Source organism: Bolinopsis microptera, chromosome 2, assembly GCF_026151205.1.
Source record: "Bolinopsis microptera isolate Bmic1 chromosome 2, MBARI_Bmic_1.0, whole genome shotgun sequence".
Taxonomy (NCBI): domain Eukaryota; kingdom Metazoa; phylum Ctenophora; class Tentaculata; order Lobata; family Bolinopsidae; genus Bolinopsis; species Bolinopsis microptera.
Window position 1 is genome coordinate 12,043,674 of NC_087073.1, and position 10,578 is coordinate 12,054,251.

At 39.3% G+C, this 10,578-nt stretch overlaps 2 protein-coding genes across 2 annotated transcripts; both read right to left on the bottom strand.

Annotated features, from left to right (window-relative positions):
• Positions 1-6,577: 6,577 nt before the first annotated feature.
• Positions 6,578-10,493, bottom strand: LOC134826792 (plasminogen-like). The gene is made up of 2 exons (XM_063839291.1): positions 7,626-10,493; positions 6,578-6,870 (listed from the first exon to the last, which is right to left on the bottom strand). Exons 1-2 carry the CDS (start codon positions 7,876-7,878, stop codon positions 6,578-6,580), a joined length of 546 nt encoding a protein of 181 aa, XP_063695361.1. The 5' UTR covers positions 7,879-10,493.
• LOC134826793 (plasminogen-like) lies at positions 8,663-9,732 on the bottom strand. Its single transcript, XM_063839292.1, has 3 exons — positions 9,570-9,732; positions 9,223-9,399; positions 8,663-8,955 (listed from the first exon to the last, which is right to left on the bottom strand). Exons 1-3 carry the CDS (start codon positions 9,730-9,732, stop codon positions 8,663-8,665), a joined length of 633 nt encoding a protein of 210 aa, XP_063695362.1.
• Positions 10,494-10,578: the final 85 nt, after the last annotated feature.

A 10,578-nucleotide genomic window follows, 5' to 3' on the forward strand; every position in this document is an offset into this window, starting at 1 on the left:
TCATAAGCTAGGCCTAGAGGTCATTAAAAGTCGCACAAAATGACCCAGGTTCATAGAATGAACGGATATGAACGGAAATGAACGGAAATGAATTGTATCCCAAAATTGCTCATAATGGTTCAAAATTGGTTATGACATGGTTATGACATGGTTATGACATGGTTATGACATGGTTATGACATGGTTACAACCAAAACTCCTTCAGACCAATTTTGAACCATTATGAGCACTTTCAGGATACAATTCATTTCCGTTCATTTCCGTTCATTCTATGAACCTGGGTCATTTTGTGCGACTTTCGATGACCTCTAGGCCTAGCTTATGACACTATCTATCATAGAAAACCGAATTGGGGGTTCCCAGCCCTTACGTAATAAGTCTCAAATTAAAATGACACACATGCGCCACCTATTGATTTACATGATAAACCTGCTAGCGCATGTGTGTCAAAAACAAAAGTGACAGACATGCGCTAGCAGGTTTATCATGTAAATCAATAGGTGGCGCATGTGTGTCATTTAAATTTGAGACTTATTACGTAAGGGCTGGGAACCCCCAATTCGGTTTTCTATGATAGATAGTGTCATAAGCTAGGCCTAGAGGTCATCGAAAGTCGCACAAAATGACCCAGGTTCATAGAATGAACGGAATTGAACGGAAATGAATTGTATCCCAAAATTGCTCATAATGGTTCAAAATTGAATTATAACCGAGAAAACACGTTTACTTTTTCATTATTCTTATTTTGTAATACAAAATAAGAATAATGAAAAAGTAAACGTGTTTTCTCGGTTATAATTCATAATTATTTTAGAATAACGCTTTATTGTTAATGCAATCATAGTGGTCAGCTTGTGACATGGCTATGACGCCTTTTTCTTACATGGTTATGACATGGTTATGACATGGTTATGACATGGTTATGACATGGTTATGACATAGTTATGACATGGTTATGACATGGTTATGACATGGTTATGACATGGTTATGACATGGTTATGACATGGTTATGACATGGTTATCCCTGATGATTGGATATGCTTCAGATTTTTCGGACACCTTCCTTGTAAGTCTTTTAATAATCTTACCAATTTTTGTTGCAATCAGAGGTCGGGAAGGATAGTAAATATCTATTTGAATGAAGAAAATTGTGCTGGCCGAAATAAGCGCTAAAAAACCATCTTACAGTCAGTTCGCGCGGCTCACTGTAGATGGCGCACGACCTATTTGTAAATGTGCTGTAATTATTTTGTAATTCTCACGCAGTACAGGCAATTACGGACAAAAGAAACAATGTTTTATATTATTAGTCTTAGAAGATTGATCAGCGCATCAAATAATGTTTTTTGCTAGATCGGCGCGATGCACAATTTATTAACTGGGCCGTACTGCCAGCTAACTGTGACATGTAAAATATTGACGTTGTTTTTATTTGTTCGTAAATGATAAATGGTTGCGGAATGACATTGAAAAAGCACAGGCTGAGCGCCGCCCAGTAACACAGACATTTCGCTTCGAAAAGAAAGTTTTTCGTGTTACTTCGAACAAATTTAGACAAGCATCATCCGTCGACGTACCGGCGAGTTCAATTTCCAATCCTTTCTTTAACGGGTGATACTTGTAGTCGTAAAATATTTGCTTCAAATATTAATCAGGACCGTCGACGAGTCCAACTCGGCGCGCGTCCTGGTAGGTTATAAACCTACAAGTCACGCGTCGCGATCCTCATTTGTATTTCATTTCGCCCCCGCTATACCGTGGCGAAAGCCACGATACGACCGCCCAGCCCACGACTAAGGGCTGAGGGTAATAAATTTACCGGATGGTGCAGGGAAATTGGTAAAAACACGACTTTAATCTTACATTAATTGTATAAAATTCTAAGTTCAGGTAAACAAGCAAAGTTTGTTTTTAATTATTACATATAACTATTTGTTGACGGATGTTACTCGTTTAATTTTTTCGATTCGAAGTTTACTGGGCCGCGCTCAGCCTCAAGCCTGTCATTCCGCCGAATTTATATCATTATGAACATATAATACACAAATTAAGTGCACAAGTAAGTAAGTAAATATTTCATGCTAGGCATGTAGCACCCATTACGGTACGGGTAACCACTAACCATCCATTGAGTTGTTGCTTTTTCACTTTGCATAGCAGCTCAGCGAGGTCCGCATTACCTGAGGACCCCTTGTATCACGTGGTGACCCCCACGGTCGCTTCACTATAGTGGCCCCCTGTAGAGTCTTCGACGATACAGGGGAGCCGCGCACTTCGTGCGCGGCGGGTCATACAACGTATGACAAAGGACCCCAGGCTATTATGTTCATTAACATATATAACGAATAAAGATTTGGCGGAATGACAGGCTGAGCGCGGCCCAGTAACATTCCTCCATAGCTCCATTCTCCAATGAGTATGTTTTTAAATATTATAGCTTGTAGCACGATGCGTTACTGGTTACTGTGCCGCGCCGCGCATTCAATTATTGATTATGCTTCTTGCAACGCTAAATCGGTGAAATGCGCTACTGTGCCTCGCCGAGCTGCGATGAATTGACATCGTCAATTAACATTATAGCCTGTGCAGCAACAGTACACGCGCTTTAACCTAACCATGTGCTTTCGCGCCACTGCAGCGTGCAGGCGCGCTCGTTTCACACGGGAGGCGAGCGGAGAGGAGTTTAAAGATAAAATAGAGATAAGGATAAAATACATATATAAATAGATAAAGATAGCGATTAGAATATTAAATAGAGATTTTACAGCAATTTTACAAAAATGACACACATGGGCCACCTAATGATATACATGATAAAACTGCTAGCGCATGTGTATCAAAAAATGTTTTGACACACATACGCTACCTAGGAAGCGCATGTGTATCATTATTTTTTTTGACACACATGCGCTTCCATAGTCGACTCTTTTTTTAACGGGTGATACTCGTAAAATATTTGTTCCATATATTGGGCAGGACCGTCGACGAGTCCAACTCGGCGCGCGTCCTGGTAGGTTGCAAACCTACAACATTTTTTTGTAGGTTTATAACCTACCTAACCAGGACTCGCGCCGAGTTGGACTTGTCGATGAGTTGGACTCGTCGACGATCCTGAATATTAAAAAAATATTTTCCGAGTATCACCCGTTAAACTCTTTTGTAAGTGAAATTGTTATTATATATTAATGTTGACCATTGTTAATGGTCTGGCCCGGCGCGCGCTACTTCGTAGCACTTGCCATCGGAGAAAGCGGCGCGCGCTACTTCGAAGAAATTTAGACGAGTAACATCCGTAAAATATTAATGGAATTCCGTCCATTAAGTAAAATTGCACCGTTAATGTCCTTACCCAGCTGATACAACTTTAGGTTATGACAAAGGGTCTTGCGAACATTTCACAGTCAACAGTCATTTATATCACTATATGAATAAAACAAAATATTATCAGACTATACACACAGCATGAGTAACTGGTGGATAAGCTTTCGGTAAAAACGGATCCGGAAAAGTCAATGCGGCACTCGGGTTTTTGGTATTGTTGTCGGTATATTGTCCATTATCTACGTTCTGCTTTCTTAGTTTAAACAATAGTGAGTTCTAAATATACAGCTTTAAACCGATTAAGTATGAATGAATGAAATACCTGACAATCCGCACTTTTATGATTCAATAGCATGATTAACTCGTAGTGATGTATGATTTCTAGAAACTTTAAATGAAATTTGGCGCTCACAGGTCCTCGTGATCATGTGATCGCAGCATGAGGTTTTGTAAATGCGCAGGGCACCTTCAAGCTTAAATTAGTCACCTTACTGAGGCAGTCAACCAACGCGCGGCTTTATTTTTATGATATGATATGTTTTGATTGTTATTAATAAATACCAAAATTTAAATTTGTTTTCCTAAAATTTGTTTTCCTACTAGCTTGCCATGTGATCAAAAAATATTTTAAGAAAAAACAACATTTTTACTTACCACAAAACAATCAATGCAATTTATCTTTAGATAAAGTCAAAGTTGAAAATTCAACCATAGACAAGATGCCCGCCGCGCACACAGCCACACATTGTTGATTAATCATCAGGTGCGGGCGTAAGCTCCGCACGCATGGTTTATTTAATTGACATCTTTTAATAACATGTCATAAGTCAGTACCCATACGTTGGGTCTTACACCACCGCCGCGTTTTATATTTGAGAGTTGTTGCTTTGCAGATGTAATACTGTACCTATACTTGTTCAAGGATTCCGTCACCAAAATTTGAAAATTCGATTTTTGGGGGCCACACCCAATCAACATTGAATTGCTTATACTCGTGTTAGAGACTTTGTTGTAACATATTGCAATAGTTCATTTAATCTGGAATATAATCTAAAAAGATGGTGCGAAACGGATTTGAAATGACGAAGTTATCAAACAATTTGTTTATCTCGTTATCAAAATTGATTGGGTAATCAATGATTACCCAATTACGACACCGTAATTGGGCTCTCTGCACGATTCCCATTATGTGGATCTAGCATCAACCCAATCACATGATCACACGCAATGAACAAACTCGTTATTCTTAATATCTCGGTCATCTGAGAAGCTAGAACTCTCATTGTTTCAGGACAAACGTAATTCGAATGACCAAACACAATTCAATAAAATTTGGCTCGATCCGACTATCCAAACTATCAAATAAATGCGAAAATAAACCTTCATTTGAAAAAAATGAACACGAAAATTTTTCGATTTGACAAATTCCTTGAACCAGTGATTGTAGTAAGTCATTCCAGAAAGAATTATTTCAATTGGGCCGATTCATTCTCAATACGTACCTCCCGTATCGAGAGCTCCCGATTCCGAGCTCGTGCTGCATAGGGGGGCCCGCATTACCGGGGGAAGCCTGGAGTCCAAAATTGTGTATTGAAAAGTGGTTGCAGACTTCGAAAATCGAAAAACTATTTTCGGCTGATAATGAACAGGGAAGCATAAAACGTGAACAAAATTAGTTTCCAGAAAAACTTTGAACAAATTTTGACTTCGAATAAATTTTCGGTCTGAGTCATATCCTTCGATTATCGAAGTATGCACCTACCCCTTTTTCAAAGTTTTTCTGAAAACCACATTTCTCCACATTTCATGCTACCCTGTTCATTATTAGTCGAAAATAGTGTGTCCAAATCATGTGTGAAAAATTCTCATAATGTTTGTTCGTTAATGTCGCCAATGTCCTTCCGAGCCCACCAATGTCCGTCAATGTCCGCTAATGTCCTAAAAAACACGTCCGTTGTCTCATAGAACCCAAAAAGGACAGGACATTATAGGTGGACATTGGCAGACATGTTACCCCCTCCAATAATCTGATACTGTGTCGTCGGAGTCAAATTCAATATATGCTATTTCTTTGTTCCAGTCATTTTCCCAGCTAGGTTCCGTACAGTGATTGAGTAGCTCCACGTTCCACATTTCTAAGTCATTGTAGTGTATAACTACTCTGATACTTTCGCTTTTGACTATGGTTATCTTCCAAATGTTGTCAGTAGTGGTGGGCATAGTAGTTGTAGAAGGTATCATGGGCTGAGTGTAAGTGCAATAGTAGAGAAAAAGACGGGGTAAAGAATGTTTAAACGTGATACCGATTCCCCCTACATCGTTTCCATAAGGAGAGAGAAAAAACACAGAAACAACATATTCACTATTCAGTTCCACCAGACCATTACTGTCTATGTAAAGGGGTATCGTCTCAAGTTGGAAGGGAATCCGCTCCCTACGTATCACTGGTTCCCAGCTCCCTGTAGTCAGTTTACCTGGGGACCACAGGCTTTAATGTTCATAAACATAAGAATAAATATGCGGTGGAACAAACTATAACATGTATTATATAATAGACAACATATAACAATGATAATCACCTGGTACTTGACCTGGTACTGGACAAATATCAGTGTTACAAGTTTCTTTTTCTTCAGAATCTCCCTTGCAGTCTCAGTTGTTTGCTTAGTTTAATAACAGGTACTTTCCAAACTAGATCTGAGTTTAGACTCCCTTGGAGACTATGGCCTTGTTGCAAATGCAGGGCTTGTAGGTTGATGACCTCAGACCAAGCACTGATTTCGAAAGAAAGAAAAATAAACTGATACCTGGACAAAGATCAGTGTTACAAGTTTCTTTTTCTTCAGAATCTCCCTTGCAGTCAGCACCACCATTTGACGGCAAAGGGTTGGTACAGGATCTGCTCCTAGTTCGACTTCCTCCATTACATTCTACAGAACACGCAGACCAGTCCTCATAGTCGGTCCAACCGCCATCAACTGAGACTGAGAGAAGAATAAGTAAATTGCTTGTCGGTAATCTTATGAATTTTCAGAATTGCGTTGTCTTAGTGAACAAAGGAGTTTTTCGAATCGAACTGTAGCTTATTGGCCCTTTTTTAGACGGCTCTTTTATGGGATATTTGACCTTTCTTGTCCACGATTAGGATTTTCAAAGGATGTCCTTAAAGCCGAAAAAGTGAGGTCAGATCTGGACCAACTTAGTCTCAGGTCACAACAAGCAATTTGGTGCTTAAGTACTGCTAAACTCAAAATCTTAACCTGCTGTATGGCATGTAGGGATTTCGCACCAGTCCCAACGTTTGGTAAGTGAGGTTGTGTAACACCATGCTTCAAGTTCGGTGTAATTGTCATCTTCTCCATCTGGGTTCCTACAGTAGTTGTGGTCACCTATTCCTTTGTCATTAAATTTATCCACAGTGTAAACATGCTCATAAGGTGATTGTTCAGTCCATTTCTGACAGGTGTGACCACCCATAGTCACGGACAGAGTTCCTCTATACCCAGATCCCATCGTAAGCGGATTATCTTTGTTCCAACATTCAATATCTGCAACACAACGTTACTTAATACTTTTATACCATAAGAGGGTCGTAATTTTCTTTTCAACTCTAACGGCATCAATGGTTAACTAAATCTTGTCTATGTTTTGAGAGATATCTCAGTTGTTTGCTTGGTTTAATAACAGGTACTTTCTGAACTAGATCTGAGTTTAGACTCCCTTGGAGACTATGGCCTTGTTTCAAATGCAGGGCTTGTAGGTTGATGACCTCAGACCAAGCACTGATTTCGAAAGAAAGAAAAATAAACTGATACCTGGACAAAGATCAGTGTTACAAGTTTCTTTTTCTTCAGAATCTCCCTTGCAGTCAGCACCACCATTTGACGGCGAAGGGTTGGTACAGGATCTGCTCCTAGTTCGACTTTTTCCATTACATTTTACAGGACATGCAGACCAGTTCTCATAGTCGGTCCAACCGCCATCAACTGAGACTGAAAGAAGAATAAGTAAAACCGCCATCAGCTGAGAGATAAGAATAGGAGCCCTTCAAAAGTAAATCGCTTGTCAGTAACCTTATGAATTTTTAGAATTGCATTGTCTTAGTGAACGAAGGAGTTTTTCTAATCAAACTGTAGCTTATTGGCCCTTTTTTAGACGGCTCTTTTTTTGGGATACTTGACCTTTCTTGTCCACGATTAGGATTTTAAAAGACGTCCTTTAAGCCGAAAAAGTGAGGTCAATTTAGTCTCAGGTCACAATAAGAAATTTTGTGCTAAAGTACTGCTAAACTCAAAATCTTAACCTGCTGTATGGCATGTAGGGATTTCGCACCAGTCCCAACGTTTGGTAAGTGAGGTTGTGTAACACCATGCTTCAAGTTCAGTGTAATTGTCATCTTCTCCATCTGGGTTCCTACAGTAGTTGTGGTCACCTATTCCTTTGTCATTAAATTTATCCACAGTGTAAACATGCTCATAAGGTGATTGTTCAGTCCATTTCTGACAGGTGTGACCACCCATAGTCACGGACAGAGTTCCTCTATACCCAGATCCCATCGTGAGCGGATTATCTTTGTTCCAACATTCAATATCTGCAACACAACGTTACTTAATACTTTTATACCATAAGAGGGTCGTAATTTTCTTTTCAACTCTAACGGCATCAATGGTTAACTAAATCTTGTCTATGTTTTGAGAGATATCTCAGTTGTTTGCTTGGTTTAATAACAGGTACTTTCTGAACTAGATCTGAGTTTAGACTCCCTTGGAGACTATGGCCTTGTTGCAAATGCAGGGCTTGTAGGTTGATGACCTCAGACCAAGCACTGATTTCGAAAGAAAGAAAAATAAACTGATACCTGGACAAAGATCAGTGTTACAAGTTTCTTTTTCTTCAGAATCTCCCTCGCAGTCAGCACCACCATATGATGGGGCAGGGTTGGTACAGGATCTGCTCCTAGTTCGACTTTTTCCATTACATTTTACAGAACATGCAGACCAGTTCTCATAGTCGGTCCAACCGCCATCAACTGAGACTGAAAGAAGAATAAGTAAAACCGCCATCAGCTGAGAGATAAGAATAGGAGCCCTTCAAAAGTAAATCGCTTGTCGGTAACCTTATGATTTTTTAGAATTGCATTGTCTTAGTGAACGAAGGAGTTTTTCTAATCAAACTGTAGCTTATTGGCCCTTTTTTAGACGGCTCTTTTTTGGGATACTTGACCTTTCTTGTCCACGATTAGGATTTTAAAAGACGTCCTTTAAGCCGAAAAAGTGAGGTCAATTTAATCTCAGGTCACAATAAGAAATTTTGTGCTAAAGTACTGCTGAACTCAAAATCTTAACCTGCTGTATGGCATGTAGGGATTTCGCACCAGTCCCAACGTTTGGTAAGTGAGGTTGTGTAACACCATGCTTCAAGTTCGGTGTAATTGTCATCTTCTCCATCTGGGTTCCTACAGTAGTTGTGGTCACCTATTCCTTTGTCATTAAATTTATCCACAGTGTAAACATGCTCATAAGGTGATTGTTCAGTCCATTTCTGACAGGTGTGACCACCCATAGTCACGGAAAGAGTTCCTCTATACCCAGATCCCATCGTGAGCGGATTATCTTTGTTCCAACATTCAATATCTGCAACACAACGTTACTTAATACTTTTATACCATAAGAGGGTCGTAATTTTCTTTTCAACTCTAACGGCATCAATGGTTAACTAAATCTTGTCTATGTTTTGAGAGATATCTCAGTTGTTTGCTTAGTTTAATAACAGGTACTTTCCGAACTAGATCTGAGTTTAGACTCCCTTGGAGACTATGGCCTTGTTGCAAATTTAGGGCTTGTAGGTTGATGACCTCAGACCAAGCACTGATTTCGAAAGAAAGAAAAATAACCTGATACCTGGACAAAGATCAGTGTTACAAGTTTCTTTTTCTTCAGAATCTCCCTTGCAGTCAGCACCACCATATGATGGGGCAGGGTTGGTACAGGATCTGCTCCTAGTTCGACTTCCTTCGTTACATTCTACAGAACACGCAGACCAGTCCTCATAGTCGTTCCAACCGCCATCAACTGAGACTGAGAGAAGAATAAGTAAATTGCTTGTCGGTAACTTTAAGTATTTTCAGAAGTGCATTGGTTTATAATTTTGGTTTTTCTATCAGAAGTTATAATGAAGAGATAAAGGTACTTATTAATATTATGGATAATATGCGTTTAATAAACAAATATGCTCTTTATCAACATACCAAATTTACACTTGGCGGTACAAGAAGCTTTTAGTAGCTTCTTGAGTGCATTCAGGCATTTTTTCTTTTTCTTTTTACTCAGCTCCTTTTTGTCCCCTACCTTCGGGTTGTTGCAGCTAAACTTTTCATCAGAAGAGGACCAACCTTTAGAAATTATTGTCATTGTAACGAATTTAACTGTAGAACTAGATTAAACTGCATATGCATTACACATGGCATTATTGAGAGATTCTTACTGGAGCTAGTCTAAAAGGAATCTATGATAACTTATATTCACCCTGCTTCTTCTGACACGTTTCCAGTGTATTGTATAATTTTTTCTTGCACCTTTTGTCTTTTTTCTGACGGGCGCCATGAACGATGTTCAAGGTCAGTGAGAGCACTGATAGTAAGCAGAAGAGGGTTCTCATCCTGGAAAATGGAATGTCGTCAAATCAAAATGCTGTGATGAGAAAAAAAATCTAAAATGAGCTGATGGCGATGCGTATATAATCTGTCATTTGTTTCTAAAATATAAGTCTTTTCTTGCAAATGCCTTTATCATTCATTATGAAATGAACTGCTGTTCGACAAAAAAAAGTGTATTATTTAAACTGTTTATAACGATAGTCAGGGGACTGATCTCTTTACTGCTCACTAGAGGAATTCAGAAAACTGAAGCTACTCTACACTCGACTATCACGTGCCTCACTTAAACACGTTCTTTGATGGCCATGAGTGACTAATCAAAACTTTAACCGCCTCTACTCTGACCCCAACCTCAACCCTAACTGAAGCATATATATAATATGCTAAATTCCTAACCCTTTGAACGATAAATTAGACTGACTAATATAAGGAAGTCAGTTTAATTTCTCGTTTCCCGATACCCCGCCAACCAAAGGATACACCGCCATCACCAACAACTCACTCTTGGAATGGAATCTACAGAAATATTTGAACCAGGAATGATTGGAGAACGTACTAGTTACTGTTGTCCAGAAGCAATCCTGCCAAACCAACGTAAAAA

What these genes read in the sequence shown, in the direction of transcription:
- LOC134826793 (XM_063839292.1), bottom strand. Translation starts at nt 9,732, where the DNA reads ATGACAATAATTTCTAAAGGTTGGTCCTCTTCTGATGAAAAGTTTAGC. An exon ending in TACCGCCAAGTGTAAATTTG is followed by an intron (nt 9,400 to 9,569) that starts GTATGTTGATAA and finishes TTCTTCTCTCAG; the next exon opens with TCTCAGTTGATGGCGGTTGG. An exon ending in TAACACTGATCTTTGTCCAG is followed by an intron (nt 8,956 to 9,222) that starts GTATCAGGTTAT and finishes GTTGTGTTGCAG; the next exon opens with ATATTGAATGTTGGAACAAA.
- LOC134826792 (XM_063839291.1), bottom strand. Translation starts at nt 7,878, where the DNA reads ATGGGATCTGGGTATAGAGGAACTCTGTCCGTGACTATGGGTGGTCAC. An exon ending in CCCTACATGCCATACAGCAG is followed by an intron (nt 6,871 to 7,625) that starts GTTAAGATTTTG and finishes GTTGTGTTGCAG; the next exon opens with ATATTGAATGTTGGAACAAA.